Source organism: Rhinopithecus roxellana, chromosome 17 (genome assembly GCF_007565055.1).
Source record: "Rhinopithecus roxellana isolate Shanxi Qingling chromosome 17, ASM756505v1, whole genome shotgun sequence".
Taxonomy (NCBI): domain Eukaryota; kingdom Metazoa; phylum Chordata; class Mammalia; order Primates; family Cercopithecidae; genus Rhinopithecus; species Rhinopithecus roxellana.
The window spans coordinates 20,688,599-20,708,133 of record NC_044565.1 but is presented as its reverse complement, the minus strand read 5'-3'; the positions used below and the strand labels follow the sequence as shown (position 1 = coordinate 20,708,133).

Sequence of the window (19,535 nt, the reverse complement as noted above, 5' to 3'; positions counted from 1 at the left end):
ACTAAAATGATGTTGTAAAGTACATTATTTCTAACATTAATAAAGCTAGGTCACTGTCATCTACTTCCTGCTCAGTGTAATGATACCATTTGTATAGTTATTAAAATCATCTTTTAACAGCAAATTTTATACATCATGGGAGGCTGCATTTTTGCAAAATAGTACCTCTTACTGTCCACACTGGGTTTCTTAACCTGTAGCTAAAACCACAGCATGGAGTCTTGACCAAATTCAGGAGCCCTTTATTCAATGCATTGTGAAAGGTTAAAAGGACGGCAACCTGCAGTGCATCTCTTGTTATAGTATCCTTGCTATCTGCTTAACTTTTCTTCTACAAGGAACTTCACAAGGAGATTGAAAAACCTTTGGTAGTATCATAATAATCCATTGTCACATCTCATTGTAGCATATCGCTGATCTTACCTGGTTTTCATCAGATCACATCTCTTGCTTCCTAGGTCAAGCTCTGGGGTCCCTAGAAGTTCTTCCTATCCTGATCTTTCCAGTGGCTAAAGGCCATGGACCCAGAATAATACACAAAGAAAGTCTTACCTTGAAAGCTTGTTGGATTTTTTACTTGACATCTGAGTCAGCATGCATCCACCTTCAAGAAATGATAAAGTACACCTAAGAGTCTCTCCCCCACCTCTTTACCATTGATAATAATAGGTAAAGTGAAGGCTTTATATGGAACTATAGATACTGAATTGGGAGAATTTTGGCACAAGTAATTGCATATTGCATCAACTAATAAACCCCTAAATGTCCTCAAAACTAATTGAAACCCAGAGAAATAAAGTAGCATGCTCAAGGACATTCAGCTTAGTAAGGGGCAGGGGTAGGGGCAGGTGTTTGGGCTCAGCTAGTGTCCCTCTGGGTTCCAGAGTCTCTACTTAACTCTGCTACAGCTATGCATATAATATAGGGTTACTTTTATTCCCACTGACACTGCTAGTTTGATGCTTGAAGTTGTTATAACATGTATCAAGCAGTAGGTAAATTTATTTTGTATAGATATCAAGCCAAATTTTACTGTCTTAACAGCTCAGAAATGCTCTGATCTTGCACCTAGGAGAGCCTCAGACTACTGTTGTCACATTTTATTACTATTCTTAGTTTGTTCTTTTTATTCTGTAAAGTGATTTTGCTTCCTTTTGGTACAGTCCCACATACCAGTATGAAGAATCCTGACTGAGTTGCATCTCCATGCTGGTTGTTGTGGAAAACTTGGAATCATTTTTCTTTGATTTAATTTCTGTTAAGTTTGGATCCTTTACCTAAATACAATAAGATAAACATGGAGTTCTTATTGTAAATTAGGCATCCTTAAAATCATTATCAGACTGTGCACAGTGACTCATGCCTGTAATCCCAACACTGGGAGGCTGAGGCAGGAGCATTGCTTGAGCCCAGAAGTTTGAGATTGGCCTGAGCAACAGAGTGGGGACTTGTCTCCACAAAATTTAAAACTTAGCTGGACGTGGTGGCACATGCCTGTGGTCCCATCTACTTGGGAGGCTGAGGTGGGAGAATTGCTTGAGCTCAGGAGATTGAGGCTGCAGTGAGCCATGATTGTGCCACTGCGTTGCACTGCAGCCTGGGTGACAGAACAAGACCCTGTCTCCAAAAAAAAATTATGTATTATTATATATAATATATAAATAGCATTATATTATCAATAATAAATATATATATAATGCTATATAACAAGTAATAATATATATTATTATTATCAGCCAGTAGTCCCTAGTATAGTATTCTCATCTCCCCACAAGGGCAAGACAACCCAGTTTTCCATAACTTTGCCTCTGGTTGGTTTGCTCCCCAACCCCCACCCCCCCGGAAAGTAAATACTCAAAATTTGTTGTTTACACTCTGGCATACCTGATACATAGTTTGAAAATTAAATACCCACCACCTGCAAATGGTTTCATAGTCTGTTTCATGTGAGTTGTGTTTATGCCTTCATTAAGTTTCCAGGCTTTTGGTACATAGCCCAAGGCAGTTGTCACTCTTATTTTCATATTGGCTTTTGTGGAATATTTTAAGAATTTATCTCTCCTCATTAGCCCTTAATCTTCGCATAAATACTATATCTACCTCTGTTCCCACCCATACACCCAGACATTTCAAAGTGAAAAATGGCAGGCAGATAAGAATCTTCAATATAAAAGTACAAGATTTCTTCAGGTCATGTGGGTCAAGTCCTAGAGGCAGGGCTGGCATTCAGCAGGTGCAGTCAAGTGTAGCATGCTGACTGGTGTCCATTCTGAAGGATTGGTGCCTATGCCATACCAGTTGTTAAGTGTTTTGAATGCCTCTCTGTATATATGTGAAACATATTATCAACTCCAGTGTGCTACAGTTACATGTAATTGTCCAGGTGATAATACTGTGTGTCCTCTCTCACCCCTCAATGTTTTGCATTTTTGAATTAGGGAATTCAAGAGTGATTTACATCATTTTGGTTTGGGGGATTATATCTACACAACAACTTGCTGTATCTCCTTTTCTATTCCTCTTAACATGTTCCTTTCTGAATGCTCTGTTTGCTGTCTTGCTTTGCCCCACGTTACCTGCATGTGTCCTCTAGACCAGGGTTCCCCAACCCCTGGGCCACAGATGGGACCAGACTAGTACTTGTCTATGACCTGTTTGGAACGGAGCCACAGAGCAGAACGTGAGCAGTGGGCCAGCAGGCATTACCGCCTGAACTCCACTTCCTGTCAGATCAGCTACATCATTAGATTCTCACAGGAGCGCAAGCCCTTTTGTGAACTGCTTTCTGATTTCTTTGGAATTATTTTTCAGTATAGCTAAATTATATTAATACTATTTCAAGTTTTGTGAATTCCCAAGATGTCATCATACACATACATTTTTGTACAAGAACCATGTTTAAATGTAAAACATAATTGCTTTTTAGGACTTCCTAAATTACATGTAGATGCTGCTCTTTAGAAGCCAGTGACAAATCTAACTTCAGCATTATAGGAGAATGGAATTGAGAGGGAAAATAATTTAATATGAAGTAATTCACAGTTGTAAGTTAATTTCACTTATAATTGAACACTTATTAACTGTTCACTGCAGCAGCAGAAAATTAGATTGTAATCTAGTTGAACAGTGCGCTCACTCAACTCTTGAAAGGACCTTTATTTATATTGGCAAAATGGATGGCCAAGGTGCAGGTAGCTATAAGCTAGATGATTCTACAAGGCCCAAAAGGAGTTTCTTGACCATGTAGCATAGATCATCCACTAGTCCTTTATGTATATTCTCAAAGCAGAACTTCAGTTTCTGTCTTGTATTCATTATATCTGCAGATTTTATAGGATAAACTAATACTTTTAATTGGGAAGGAGATCCAAAAGCCTGAAGTTGTCATTGGCCGTGGCAGTTAGTTAGCTCAATAGAATGTCTTTCTTCTAATTTTTTTTTTTGTGTGTGTAAGCACTAAAGTATAACACGTGTCAACAGGTTTTGTGTGTTGGCTTTAAATTCAGATGACTCTTTTTGGGTCATTACTCTTCTGTGGAAAAAGTGTTTTAAACCCCATTCCCCCCATTGTATTGCGGGTGATCAGAAAATACCTTGGCATAATAAGCCTGGGTGTTTCTGTAGCTGAGTTCTAAGAGCCGCTCAAAAGCAGAGACATGAATTGTACCCCAGTTTGAAGAAATAATGAAAAATATACACCAATTTTTTAAAAAATTTTTTTGGTAGAGACTGCGTCTCACTGGGTGGCGCAGGCTGGTCTCAAACTCTTGTCTGCAAGTGATCCCCCTGCCTCATTCTCCCAAAGTGTTAGGATTACAAGTATAAGCCACTGTGCCCTGCCCCAATTTTGGCAGGGCAGTTTTTAAAAAGAGATGAAATTCATATGAACTTTAATATTGGCAGGAACTATGTTCATTTCTTGATAATGTTTTAACCTAAAGTGTTAAGTTAGTTCTGATTTGGTACTCAGTAAATGCTTAATGGATTAGTCCATGGTAACAAAATTATACAATATAACAGTCAGAACTTTAACTTTACCAGTTTACCTGGATTTCATAGCATAGATCCTTGAACTAGAAATAGGAAGGTAGTTATAAAGAATAGTTTTTAAAGCTGTGCATAAAACAAAGAGAGAATTCTGTCTGATGTGGTTGTATTAGTTCAAGAGGGAGGCGAGAGGAAATCCAGACTTGCTTTAGAATGGTTGATAACTGTATGGGGAAGAATGTGTGGAGCTGTTGTTTAAAAAAAAATCACGCATGCTGACTTCAGGTGCTTTCCATAGAGGAAAAGTTCTGTGCATTCAGCAGTGACTTGGTGTTTATATGTGGAGTAATGACTTCAGAAGGTATGTTTTAAAGACATTGGCAACTGTGCTATATAATGTGCCCTAACTGGTTGCTGGCTGGCAGTCATGCCCTGGAACCACGTGGAAAAATGGAGACTCTGTATGTTCTTGGAATGGGACCTTATCTCAATTGGTAAAGGCTTCCAAAGGGACTACAGATAAAAAGCAAGATTGATGGTGACCCTCAGTGGCAAGGTGAAGGAGAAGAGGAAACTCGAGCAGTAGCAGAGACGACACTGAGAATGGCAAGGACATTTGTGAATCCAAATTTTTTTGTTATGCTAGGTAACAATAACATTTGGTGTTTTCGTGTAACAGAGTAAATATAGTTTTTGAATTTCATTATATATTTAAACTGTATTTGCCAAACTTATGTAGTTTGTTAATAATCAACCAGGACCTTTGTCAAAATAGATTGTTAAATCCCTCTGTTTCCAGGACTAGGAAACTGTATTTTTAACAATTGCTACAGATTATTTATATATATATATATATATATATATTTTTTTTTTTGAGACGGAGTCTCGCTCTGTCACCCAGGCTGGAATCCAGTGGCTCTGTCTTGACTCACTGCAACCTCCACCTCCCTGGTTCAAGCAATTCCCCTGCCTCAGCCTCCTGAGTCGCTGGGATTACAGGCGCACGCCACCACGCCCAGCTAATTTTTTTGTATTTTTAGTAGAGAACGGGGTTTCACCATGTTGGCCAGACTGGTCTCAAACTCCTAACCTCAGGCAATCCACCTGCCTCGGCCTTTTTTTTTTTGAGAGGCACCCAGACTGGAGTGCAGTTGCGCAAATCTCGGCTCACTGCAAGCTCTGCCTCGCGGGTTCACGCCATTCTTCTGCCTTACCCTCCTGAGTAGCTGGGACTACAGGCGCCCGCCACCACACCCGGCTAATTTTTTGTATTTTTAGTTGAGATGGAGTTTCACTGTGTTAGCCAGGATGGTCTCAGTCTTCTGACCTCGTGATCCACCCGCCTTGGCCTCCCAAAGTGCTGGGATTACAGGCGTGAGCCACCGCGCCCTGCGATGATTTATATTCTTAGCCAAATTAAAGAAATACTGACTTAAGCCAGTTAAGTAAATCTTAATTGATAAGTTGTTATAATTTTAAGCTTGTGTGTTATATGGAATTTTCCTGTATGAATAATAGATACTATATCATATGGCAGTGGAAGTATGATAAATATTAATGTTGACAAGCTGTCATAATTTTAGGGTCAGTACCCTAAAATTACCCTTGTGTTGAGTTTTCCTGTGCTGTAAGAGATATTAGGCACCATGATGTGGAAATAAAGACACACTCAAAACTAAGAAGTGTTTGTGCCCATGAGTGGCACAGTGGCTTGCTTCCTCCCACTCCCCACCACCTCTTTTCCATTTCTCCTGCCCCGCTTTGCTCTCCTTTTTCTTTCTTCCTCTTGTTCCCTTCATTTCCTTTCAGAAAACACAGTCTTAAGAACAAGCGTTTTTGTCTTAAATCGTGAGTTAGCTTGCTAAATATAAAATGTAAAACTTAGAAGATGACCAGGCCTCTGTGGTCACGTCAGCATCTGAGCTTAGTTTTCCTTTCCAAGTCCTCATCTGAGTTAACTTTATGTGACCCAAGTATGGCAACATCTTCCACTTCGTTCTAAATCTAGCCTCTTGATTTTCTTTTTTCCTTTTTTTTTTTTTTTTTTTTTGAGATGGAGTCTCTGTCACTCAGGCTGGAGTGCAGTGGTGCGATCTTGGCTCACTGCAACCTCCACCTCCTGGGTTCAAGTGATTCTCCTGCCTCAGCCTCCTGAGTAGCTGGGATTACAGGCATGTGCCACCATGCCCAGCTCATTTTTGTATTTTTTAGTAGAGATGGGGTTTCACCATGTTGGTCAGGCTGATCTTGAACTCCTGACCTCATGATCCACCCACCTCAGCCTCCCAAAGTGCTGGGATTACAGGTATGAGCCACCACGCCTTGCCTAGCCTCTTGATTTTCTATGCTAGCTGTCAACCTGGGTGATCCTCCCACCATAGTAATTTCTTATCCTCAGTAATTCTTTATCCCTAGACGTTTGGAAGTTTGGTTGGTTGATTGATTGGTTTTATATTATTTCTCTATAAATGAAGCAATTCTGAATACCTTCATCCTTCCATCTTAACATGGTTACTCCAGTGAAATAAAAAAGATTTTGAGTATAGAACCAAAGTCAATACACAATAAGGAAGGATCTTGGCTTTATTTTATATCCCGTCTCAAAGGTACTTTTCTACTTGTTAAATTATCTATCTTATTAGGACATTCTTAGTACATTTGGTATCTCTGCTTCCCATTCTGTTTTCCTTCTAGGAATTTATATCCTTTTGGAGACTTTTCTCATCTACCAACGTTTTTATGTCCCCTCAAGTACTGAAGCCTCTGCGGCAATCTCTGGATAGCTCAAGTTGTTTATAGATTTTACCCAAAAGCCAATATAAAGGAAGGTATCTTAGAAGAAAGATGCCTTTTCCGGCCGGGCGCGGTGGCTCAAGCCTGTAATCCCAGCACTTTGGGAGGCCGAGACGGGCGGATCACGAGGTCAGGAGATCGAGACCATCCTGGCTAACAAGGTGAAACCCCGTCTCTACTAAAAAAAAAATCCAAAAACCTAGCTGGGCGAGGTGGCGGGCGCCTGTAGTCCCAGCTACTCAGGAGGCTGAGGCAGGAGAATGGCATAAACCCGGAGGCGGAGCTTGCAGTGCGCTGAGATCCAGCCACTGCACTCCAGCCTGGGCGACAGAGCGAGACTCCGTCTCAAAAAAAAAAAAGAAGAAGAAAGATGCCTTTTCCTTTTGGTGGTTATTTTCTCTTTAAATACAAATCTTATACAGCCTTATAATATTGTAATAAGACTATAACCCAGCACTTGTTAACTTTTTCAAAATGATGAGTCTCTAAGGTAGCTTGTTTTATTTTTAAATAACGAACATTTTGTCTGTTTCTCCAAACATTGCTCGTCTTTTTTTTTTTTTTTTTTTTTAAAGCAAGTCTGTCTGGAGTTTAAAACCAAAGACAAATCATACTGTGCTGCATCTCTCAAAGAGTTTACAGTTTAGCTAGGTAAGACCAGAAGCACATGAAAAGTAAAATAGGTATATCAGACATAACCAGGTAATGTCAGAGTACAGGAATGGTACAGATAGTAGAAGTTAAATTCCTAGTAAAGAGAGAGTAGATAATCTGTAAACTTGTGACACACACAGCTCCTTTACTGACAGAGGAAAGAATCTGACCACCTTCCTGGCATCTTTTAAGAAAGGCATAGACAGATCTATCTACTTCTTTTTCTCATTTGCCTCATCACATTCCATTGTGACCTCTCTAGTTTTTTGCACACTGTCATGCTTAAATGTTATTTCTCATGAACATATTTAGGTTTTCCTGAGGATATTTCTCAGAGTCCTGAGTCACATAATCAGGAGAGCTGATTAGGCATAAGAGAGACTGATACCAAATCAGAGTTGAACTTTCAGGGGACTTCTGCTTTCTAGTTGTTAGATGTTGGAAAGTTATGTTTGTTTGGGCTCCAGGAATCAGAGCAGTTTGTTTTCCCTCCATACCCCAGGATTGTCCTTCCAAGTCTCACCTTTCCCATCTCCCCTCATCTCTAGCACTACCACCTACACCCACTGTGCTGTCAGCAGATAATAAGGCTGACCAATTGCCTAGATTTTGCCTAGGTGAAAGAATTTTGGCTCAAGTACTAGCAAGATGAATCACATATCCTGTCTTTAACCTTCTTATTTATTTATAAAGACACAAGTCTACCACTTGAACTGTGCACTTCCTGGGGCTCCCTTTGGTCATGCCCCTTGCTTCAGACCTTTCTTCTTGGCCCTGTTCTTTAAGATTGAAATTGTTCATACTTCAAGGCTTGGCTACCATTGTTAGAACATTATCTGCCCATTTGAATTTCGGAAGAGTAAGGGCCTTTCCTCCTTAAAAAGTTCCTCATTCTTTCTATCCTTCCCTGTTTCACCAATTCTGTTAACTATAGACACCGCCTTCCCAACCTGTCACCCACTCCCCAAACCGTGACTGTGTACACATCATTTTATTCCTACCTTCTCCTGTCTCTTGCCAAAAGGCCCATGGAAAGTTGAGCTTCTACTCCTTGATCCTGACCTGGTTACAAGCTTATGGCCTACCACCCAATTCTTTGGGAAATAAGGTTAAAAAATGGACTTCCATACAATATTCCCCTTGGAATTCACATTCATAAATTTATAGACCACATTTGCGTATTATCAGTAATCATAATCTGTCTTACATTCAACATATCAGTTGAATGTTTGCACAATTGCATTTAATCAGACCTCTGCTGTCTTATTTGGGAATTGTCTCTCAAGTATAGCTTACTTTGGAGAAGTGTGCCATAGGCTTGTATCTGTCTTTACCCTTCAAGACTGGACCTAAACATAAATGTGCACTAATAGCATATTTTTAAAGTTTTTTTAATGGAAACTATTTTGCTAGGCCATACGAATGAATCAGGCAGGCTGTTAGAAGGCCCTGCCAGAGATCAAGTTTGGTGTGTCTGAAACTGTTGTGTTTGACCCTGAGGGACCTTGTGTGAACAGTTCTTGCTTAGGCTTCTACTGGTTTTCACTAATTCAGGATCTGCTGAGTTTTTTATTGGTTAAAACTTGATAATAGTAAAACAACAGAATACTCATCTGGAAAGATGTCTTACTGACATTCATTTATTAAGCTGCTTTCTTTACTTCCATTTCAGATTTGTCCAATATGTGCAGCGTTACCTGGAGGCGATCCTAATCATGTCACGGATGACTTTGCAGCTCATCTTACACTTGAACACAGAGCCCCTAGAGATTTAATATCCTTTTAAGAGATGACAGGGAAAAGAGTTGTTTGTAATGTTTGTCATTTTGATTTTTTGTTTTGGAGACAGGATCTCGCTGTGTCAGCCTGGCTGGTCTCAAACTCCTGAGCTCAAGTGATCGTCCTGCTTCAGCCTCTTGAGTAGCTGGGACTATAGGCACACAAGTGCCACTGCATCCAGCTTGTCATTCTGATTATTTTTAAGGATAATATCCCCCAAAAGAGGAAAAGTAATCTCCAAATTATTTTTACTTATTTGAACTTTTCCTAAAAGTGACTCAGTGTTGAGATGCAATTGATTTCTCTTTTTATATATTATCACTGTTGCATGAACCGTTTTCACTAAGTGAAAGTTGACTTGTCCTTCATCTTTAGTTCACTATAATTAGATTTTTTTTAAGGCAGTTTGACCAGATTATGTCTTCCAGGATGGCATTTTCATACAAAAGCGGAAAATGTTAATCCAAATTAAAATTTAATTAGTTAAATATGAAGAGGCTTTATTTGCTTTCCCTCTGTGTTCCTCTGCTGCTTTACCCTGTTGTGGGTGTGGTGTGGTGAGATGGTGGGGGTAGGTGTGCATCTTGGTGTTCCTTTCCTTTTTGGGGTCTCCTTCTCCAGAGAGAGCCATTTCCTGCCCAGTTCCTAAGTAGGATAGCATAAGATCAGCTCTAGCTTTACATTTCCTTTCCTGCTTTTCTTTTTTTTTTTTTTTTTTTTTTTTGATTTTGAGTCTCACTCTGTCGGCCAGGCTGGAGTGCAATGGCACGATCTTCAACTCATTGCAACCTCCACCTTCTGGGTTCAAGCAGTTCTCCTGCCTCGGCCTCCTAAGTAGCTGAGATTGCAGGTGCCAGCCACCATGCCCAGCTAATTTTTGTATTTTTAGTAGAGATGGGGTTTCACCATATTGGCCAGGCTGGTCTCTTGGCCAATCTGGTCTCGAACTCCTGACCGCCCGCCTCGGCTTCCCAAAGTTGTAGGATTACAGGCATGAGCCACTGCGCCTGGCCAGTTTTTGTATTTTTCTTTAGTAGAGATGGGGTTTCACCATATTGGCCACGCTGGTCTTGAACTTCTGACCTCAGTGATCCTCCCGCCTCGGCCCCCCAAAGTGTTGGGATTATAGGTGTGAGTCGCCACGCCCAGCCTCCTGATTTTATTTCTTCATTCCCTTCCTTATCTCTCAACAGTTGCTGGCAGTGTTCCCTGAGATTACTGGCCTACCAGAGCGATTAACTTTGTGGTCTTTGCTTCTGGTTTCAGGTTATGAATTGTTCGTCTAAAACTGTCACCAGCTGGGTACAGTGGCTCATGCCTATACTCCCAGCACTTTGAAAGGCCAAGGTGGGAGGATCACTTGAGCCTAGAAGTTCGAAACCAGCCTGGACAACATAGGAAGACCCCGTCTCTACCAAAATAATGAGCTGGCCATGGTGGCACACACCTGTGGTCCCAGCTACTCAAGAGGCTGAAGTAGAAGGATGGCTTGAGCCCATGAGCTCAAGGCTACAGTAAGCTATGGTTGTACCACTGCACTTCAGCCTGGCAACAAAGTGAGACCCTGTCTCAAAATACATATATATAAAAAATCATAATATATAAATTATCAAGTATATAAATATGATCGTATCACTTTCTCTGAAACCCAAACCATCCTCATTAATATGATGGAACACTGCATGTACGGTAACACCTGAAGGCCTCCTGGAGCTACCCATCTGGTCCTTAAATAACTCCAGAACCATCAGCTGAAAAACTGAGAAGCCAGCAAAAAAAAGAATCTGCATTATAAAGCTGGTCTGTTGGTGCTTTAAAGGAAAAATCTCTTCTATATGATCTGGCCTCCCCCACCTCTCATTTGCCTTTGTGGAAACGTAGGGTTGTCTTCATGAGTTTTTACAGCTATTTGCGACTCAGGACCTTTTTCAGTTTGACTCAAACTCAGCTGTGTAAGATGGTTGAGGCTGCTGGGAATTTGACTTCGTGATAAATGTCATGTTAATCTGTGTGTCTTACACAAGAAATGCAAATCTGTTTTCTGCTTAGCAGCAGCATTGTAAAGAAGCTTGAAGACAGATTAATAATCCAAAAGGAATCTTTGATTTGCTAAATATAAATTCAGTATTGTTCCTTTTTCATTATAGGTGATATTTAAGATTTCATGAGCTATATAGAGAAGCTTTCTTACCTCACACAGCCAATACACACACACACACATGTTGCCTTATATTTGAGTGTCTTTTTAGGGTTAATAGCCCTCCCTCATAGATAGAGTTGGGACATTTGCACTTTAAGTTAAATGTGCTGTTTTTAAATGCTTACAATTCAGGAAGTCTTTATATCTGTCTAGCAAGGGCTCAAGTGATTTTTTTTTTTCTTTCTGTGAAATATTTTCATTTTTTTTCTTAACTTTTGGGTTATGATGAATCGAGTGGTGTTCGACATGTACGTAGAATGTTTCACCCTGGCCGGGGATTAGGAGGTCCTCGTGCTCGTAGATCAAACATGCACTTTACTAGCAGTTCTACTGGTGGACTTTCTTCTTCTCAGAGTTCATATTCTCCAAGCAATAGGGAAGCCATGGATCCTATAGCTGGTAAGTTAGTTTCACATTAATAAGGGAAATGGCAGGGGAAGGAGGAGCTCCTTTTAAAACTTTTTGTGATGCCAGGTGCGGTGGCTCACACTCTGGGAGGCTGAAGCAGGTGGATCACTTGAGGCCAGGAATTCAAGACCAACCTGGCCAACATGGCGAAACTCCATCTCTACTAAAAATACAAAAATCAGCCAGATGTGGTGGTGGGTGCCTGTAATCGCAGCTACTCAGGAGGCTAAGGCATGAGAATCACTCACGCCTGGGAGGTGGAGGTTCCAGGGAGCTGAGCTCGCCCCACTGCACTCCAGCCTAGGTGATAGAGTGAGACCCTGTCTCAAACAAACAAACAAAAAAAAAATTTGTGAGATTTGTGTTCTTAGCTCACCTCTCTGATCATAAGCCATGTTCCTTCACAAAATTGCCAAATACTTTAAAAGTGTAAAATGTGTTCAAAGCAGACACTTAGCATAAAGTAATTCATACTCTTCTGGCATCGCTTAAGTCCAGTAGTCCCCCTCTCATATGTGGTTTTGCTTTCCCGGGTTTCAGTTACCCACAACCAACTACAGTCAAAAAATAGGTGAGTACAGGACAGTAAGATACTTTGAGATGGAGAGAGACCACATCACATAACTTTCATGGTGTATTTTTAGATTTACTCTATTTTGTTGTGAATCTCGTACTGTGCCTAATTTATAAATTAAACTTTAGCACAACAGATAAGTATATATAGGAAAAAACATACAGGGTTCTGTGTTATCCAAATGCCCATTTCAGCCATTCACTGGGGGTCTTGGAACATGTCTCCTGCAGGTAAAGGGAGTGGGAGACTCCTGTTCTTAGAGACATAAGATGATAAAAAATGGTTTTATGTTGTATTTATGGCCTCTATTGAAGCCCAAGGAAATCATAAAACATTTCAGTTTGAATACCTTCAAAATTTCATGGTTAAACCTCCATAAGTACACATAACAAATGTCCAAAGCACATTTGAAATTAAGGTTTTATAAGGTATAGCTAACATTTTTAAGAACATGTTATGTGTAAAATTCTATCACAGGTTTATGCCTATCTCAGGTGTTGTGCAGGGCGCCTCATGGCTTCCAGGTACACATTCCACCACATGGACACATTTCAGAACTGTTATATCTATAGCTAATTGACAAGACTAAAAAATTAAGCTCTTCTCATAGAAGAAAGGAAAGTAAGACTTAATGTCCTGATCTTGATTTGAGAACTATATAGTTGTAGAACATACTGAAAGGTACATGTTTAATAGCTTGGGGAAAATCTTAAAAAAAAAACAAAAACAAAAAAACACAGTTTTTGAACCTGGCCATGTCACTGGGTCTAGTACATGACAAACCTGGGAAGTTGGTAGCAGAGCACAGGGTCAGAATAAAATATAAAAAATCACTGTAGCCTGACAATCTACAAGACACACCAAGCAGACAAGTGGTAAGACTGTGGGACGTGTGCACACGTTTAAAGCAACAATTCTGAAATGTGTCCATGTGGTGAAGTGTGCACCTACCTGGAAGCCATGAGGTGCCCTGCAGAATACCTGAAACACTGGTAAGTGTAAATCTGTAATAGAAACTGAGAACATCAGAGCTAAATGACAACTTAGGAACACAAAGGAGGAGACAGCAGACACTGGGGAAGAGTGGGAAGAGAGAGAGGAGCAGAAAGATAACTGTTGGGTACTGGACTTAATTGGGTACTGCGTGATGTAATAATATGTACGACAAACCCCCATGATGTGTTTAACTGTGTAACAGACCTTCACATGTACCCCCAAACCTAAAATAAAAATTTAAAAAAGAAAACCTAAGAACAATTTTACATCTATCATGTTATTAAAAAGTTAGATATACCATATAAAATTTTAATTCCAAATGTGCTTTGAACATTTGGGTGTGCAACAACAAAAACAAGCCTAACAAACTGAGTTTGGGGGATTTAAAAAATATTTCTTCATCCAAAGGGAATATTTACCTGCTATTTTGGTGGCAGACACGAAAAATTAAAGTAGTTTCTGGGAGCAAAATTCAAATTTGAGAAATTTTCATTTTTTTTTTCTGTCAGTGAAAATTAGTTTTAGTGATAGACTGTATATTCCATGAAAGAGTGGTATAAGAGTGCTATCAAAAGCCTGAGATAAAGCAACAGTGAACAAGAAAACAGAAACTGTTAATGAGTTTTAATGATAAAGAGTTTTTGCTGGCCTAAGAGTGTCTGCAAGGCAGTCATCGGTTCCCTATAAGCGAGGTAGACCCTCCACTTGGAAGAAGGCATTTCACTGCACCTTATGTAGATGAGAGGGTACAGGGACAAAGGTTTACACCTCTCTTAATGAGTACAGCCTTATGGACACAAGACAGTCTGGATCATAACACTACGCTGTACAGTCAGATGCAGCAGGTTCTCAGGAGCTGGTCAGCCTTGCTGAGCACTGCTAGTGGTACCTACTGCAGTGGTACTCTGAAACAGCAGTACCAGAAGGTACTAGAGGGAGAAGGCAGAGGCGAGTGTGCAGGGACCACCATCAGAAATGATCCAGGCCTCTTGGACTAAATCCTAATAATTCATTCAGTCATTCAATAAATGTTTGAATTCCTGCTATATCAGGCCCCTGTTCTGAGAGCTGGGAATATAGTCAACAGTAGACCTCATCCCTGCTTCCATGAAACACATATTGAGAAAGCTTATATTATAATTGGGCCCGCAGATAAACCACTTCATTAAATACTAAGAGAAAGCTTAACTAAATTAGTCTATTATGCAAATAATTTTAAAGACAATTTAAGTTTTACTTAAACATAGTTGGGTCTGGGTTGATATTCGTATGCATTTGCGTTCTCTGTACACAGTAACTCCTGCCTCCAGGAGGCATTCTAGAAGGTATTCAGCTCTTAACTGAAACTGTATGCTGCTGTGGTTACCTACCTGTTCACAATGCTTTTGATGTTGTTCCAGTAAAAGAGTGATCTGTAGCGTTTTGTTTTCCTCAGTATTAAGCAGACATTAATTGTCTTCATTTCCATTGGCAGAGCTTTTATCTCAGTTATCAGGAGTGAGACGTTCTGCAGGAGGACAGCTTAATTCCTCTGGCCCTTCCGCTTCTCAGTTACAACAACTGCAGATGCAGCTGCAGCTAGAACGGCAGCATGCCCAGGCAGCACGGCAACAACTGGAGACTGCACGCAACGCAACCCGGCGTACTAACACAAGCAGTGTCACCACTACAATCACACAATCCACAGCAACAACCAACATAGCTAATACAGAAAGCAGTCAGCAGACTCTCCAGAATTCCCAGTTTCTTTTAACAAGGTAGCTCATTTGTTAATAGAATTTTATTTGGGAAGTAGTATTTTGTTGCCACTACAGTCTGGAATTATCTTTTCTCTTTTGTGCATATATATTTCTTTAAAATTCTGTGTTTGATTAAAACTCACAAATCTCTGATTAAAACTGCATATTCAGTATTTCCCCAAGAATGTGAAACATAGTAATTCTTTTAGATAAATTAAGAATACTGGGCCAGACCCAGTGGCTCACACCTATAATCCCAGCACTTTGGGAGGCCAAGACAAGCATATCACCAGAGCCCAGGAGTTCCAAACTACCCTGGGCAACATGGTGAAATCTTATCGCTACAAAAATTAGCCAGGCGTGATGGTGCACACCTGCTACTTAGGAGGCTGAGGCAGGAGGATTGTTTGAGCCCTGTAGGCAGAGGTTGCAGTAGCCAAGATTATGCCATTCATTCCAGCCTGGGTGACAGAGTGAGACCCTGTCTCTAAAATAAAATAACTGGTCTTCTTGTTCTCAAGGTATATATCATCATATAATATGAATTGTTTTGCCATAGTACCCATAAAACATTAAACACTGTATCATTATATATATATGGTTCATATTAGGTGCATTTATCATAATTAACATTGCTTTTTATTGCCAGTTTTAATCTACTGTGAAATATTAAAAGGTATAAAGGATTTCATAATACAGTGACAGTTTTCTATGAATTTCTAAAAAAGTTAGATTTAAATTTTTATGGTTGGCACACAAAAAAGTAACTTAAAAAAATGACTTCCCATGGTATAAATAATATTCAGTACAACAGTAAACTACTCTACTGGATGGAGTTCCTGTTCGCTTCTGAAACTGTTAGCAACTGTATATATTTGTCTGCCAAAACTTCATAGGCATTTTATGTGACTTTCAGGAACATAAAGAATTTTAAAAAGAGCAATGATGAGTGGAGACGGATAATGAACCTGGACTAATTTGGGCTTTTAAGGGAGCAGAGAGGAATATAAAGAAAGAACTGTAAAATGAAGAATAAAGTTTGTGTAATACATCATTATCTCCAAAATGCAGTGTGTATGACAATTCACTGGGATGTTAGAAGAAAATATTATAATTTCTACTTATATTTCTTTTATCTCATCCTCTGTTAATCCAGTGGTGCATGTGTATAGTTATAAATAACATAGTGTGGGTGCAGAATAAAAAATCCTTGAAAATCCCTGGACTAGAGCCCCAGCTTTGCCATTTGCAAGTTTTGGACCTCAGGCAAGTCATTTCACTCCTCCAAACCTCAATTTTATCATCAGTATCCCAGAAGTTTTGCCTCTAGAGAGATAATTATTTTGAGGATTAAATGGAATACTGGTATGTGTATGGTTTGGCTCAGTATCTGCCCTATAGTAAAGCCCCAATTAATGGTATTCATTATTATTTGTTATGAAACCAAGAAAAAAAATGTAAATGGGTAATTTACTTTTGAATTATCTCTGCTAGGTCAGTAACTCTGCCTGGTTATTACCAGACAACGCTGTTTTAATGTAAGAGAACCACAGGGCCACAGATGGAGCTACCTGCTGCCATGTAGCCTTACCTATAGGGACTGACCAGCAGCAGGTCTGTAGCATACCACATCTAAGTTCCTACCTCAAAAAGGAGATCTGGCCGGGCGCGGTGGCTCAAGTTTGTAATCCCAGCACTTTGGGAGGCCGAGACGGGCGGATCACGAGGTCAGGAGATCGAGACCATCCTGGCTAACACAGTGAAACCCTGTCTCTACTAAAAAAATACAAAAAACTAGCCGGGCGAGGTGGCGGGCACCTGTAGTCCCAGCTACTTGGGAGGCTGAGGCAGGAGAATGGCGTAAACCCGGGAGGCCGAGCTTGCAGTGAGCTGAGATCCAGCCACTGCACTCCAGCCTGGGTGACAGAGCGAGACTCTGTCTCAACAACAACAACAAAAAAAAAAGGAGATCTACTAGTGTGCGTTTCTACTGAGAGTTCACAGAACTGTGGGTGGAATGTCTTGCCACTGCCCTTTGGAAAAGACATCCTCCTATCCACCCTTGCCCTATCCTTTTTTTTTTTTTTTTTTTTTAAAGACCTGAACTACTCAGTGAGCTTGTCTGTGCATTTATTCCACACCCAACTCTCAGAGCATGGTATGAGTGACCTCTGAGTGCTCTCCGTGGATTCTGGTTGTAGCTTCTTGAAATTCCCCTTCTGTCATCTGTTACTGTACATTGTATGGTACCATGTAATTTGCAAACCACTTTTGACATATTTTATTGTATCATATGATTTAAGGCAATATTTCCCCAGAAATACTCTCTTAACTTCATATGTTCTAAGGAATATATGTAATTATGTTATTCCACCCCCAATTAATAAGGTCGGAGAAAGCAAAGTAAGAAGAATAAAGGGATTATTTACTGTTGGGCTTCTCAAAACTTCAAATGTATTAACATGCATTGTGAATTTTCAAGGCAAGGAGAACGGCTGCAGTGTATTCAGGAGAGATCCTGGTCTCTGGTCACTCAGCTCTTATGTGATATATATAGGGCCCAAGCCTTATTTTTGGTCTTTTCTTTGACCAGGGGCAGTTCCTATTGATGTTGCCCTGGAACTGATGGTAAGGTCACAGTTTCTTTGGAGTCCAAGATAGTTGACCTTATAGAAAGTGATTGTTGGAGTGTGTAAGTCAGATCGGTCTTTTTTTGAGACAGAGTTTCGCTCTTGTTGCCCAAGCTGAAGTGCAATGGCACAATCTCAGCTCACTGCAACCTCCACCTCCCAGGTTTAAGCGATTCTCCTGCCTCAGCCTCCCAAGTAGCTGGAATTACAGGCACATACCTCCACACCCGGCTAATTTCTTGTATTTTTAGTAGAAATGGGGTTTCACCATGTTAGCCAGGCTGGTCTCAAACTCCTGACCTCAGGTGATCCGCCCGCCTTAGCCTCCCAAAGTGCTGGGATTACAGCTTTGGAGCCACCATGCCTGGCCAGATCTAATCTTTTGACAATGGGACCAGCTCATTTTGCTAACCCCAACTTGAAGATCCTTGCAAGTCTTGCAGTTTCATTTATATCCTAAATTTTATATTTCATCAGGAAGTCAAGACCTAGTACCAGTACCTCATACGTAGACTTTACCTGCCTCTCAGGAATGAGGTGTCTTCTCAGTTATTTCCCTGAAAAACAAAACAGTAATATTGTTACTGCATGTTCTCTCGAGGACTGAAGGCCGCAGCCTGTATGTTTTTAGTTCACCTCGTTGTTACATGGGTAGTCCTCTTTACGTTCTTTATCTTTCTGTTGCAAGGTTTAACTTCTCTAAAATTTTTTTTTTCTTTACCAAAGACCTTTTCCAAACCTAAGAACATGGAATGTACTTCAGTTCGTAATATTTTTATAGCTTTGGGTTGAAAACGTGTAGTCTACTCAATCTTCTATTCCATTAGATACTCTCTTATGATATCCTTAATTTTTTTTAACCATAAATGTAACCAGTCATTTCCTTTCAATGTGGATTTTGTGGCTTTTCTGTAATTACCTTTCAGATATTTTTGCTTTCTTTCAGTTCTGAAATTTGGTCTTTTGTTTTCTGAGTCATAGATACCTAATTATTTAGTGGTTTTGAACTTAGCACCTATGAGATTTTGTGCAAATTACTTAACCTTTGCTTCAGTTTCCTCTTCCTGTAAAATGTTGATAATAGTAGTCCCTAACTCAGAGAGTTAAATGAGCTAATGCACTCAAAGAGCACTCAGAGCCTGACCCGCCGTTAGTATCGTCCATGGTGGCATGGGGGTGCTCCTGTGCCTTGCAGTGCTGGTAGAACAGCAGGGAGCAGGTACCAGTCAGTAGGGCAGCGTAGAATAGATCTGTCTCTGGGCTCAGGGTGCTGCCTCTGCATACTCAGGGAGAAGACCTGTCATGTGTGCCTGCCGGGCGTCCTTTCAGTGTCCCCATATTCTCCCTCTTTGTTCCTTTTGCTGCCCCATTGCTTCTGCTAGTTTCCCTTTCTTTGCCACTGAAAGTGTAGAGAAAAGCAGTACTGAAACTAAGCAGAATTTTATATCATTTTTTGTTGGAGATTGCCTTTTTTTTTTTGAGACAGAATCTCACTCTGCTGCCCAGGCTGGAGTGAAGTGGCACGATCTTGGCTCACTGTAACCTCCAGCTCCCGGGTTTAAGCAGTTCTCGTGCCTCAGCCTCCCAAGTAGCTTGGATTACAGGCATGCACCACCACGCCCTGCTAATTTTTGTATTTTTAGTAGAGAAGGGGCTTCACCATGATGACCAGGCTGGACTTGAACTCCTGACCTCAGGCGATCCACCCATTTCAGCCTCCCAAAGTGCTGGGATTCCAGGTGTGAGCCACTGCACCCGGCCAGAGATTGACATTT

The 19,535-nt window shown here is 40.5% G+C and overlaps 1 protein-coding gene across 1 annotated transcript in view; it reads left to right on the top strand.

Moving 5' to 3' along the window:
• The window catches only part of KCMF1 (potassium channel modulatory factor 1), an 85,463-nt gene that overhangs the window by 62,795 nt on the left and 3,133 nt on the right, over positions 1-19,535 (top strand). The window contains exons 4-6 of the mRNA XM_030921260.1: positions 9,107-9,208; positions 11,638-11,812; positions 14,866-15,148. Coding sequence (XP_030777120.1) covers positions 9,107-9,208; positions 11,638-11,812; positions 14,866-15,148 — 560 coding nt within the window. The remainder of the gene's footprint in view (positions 1-9,106; positions 9,209-11,637; positions 11,813-14,865; positions 15,149-19,535) is intronic.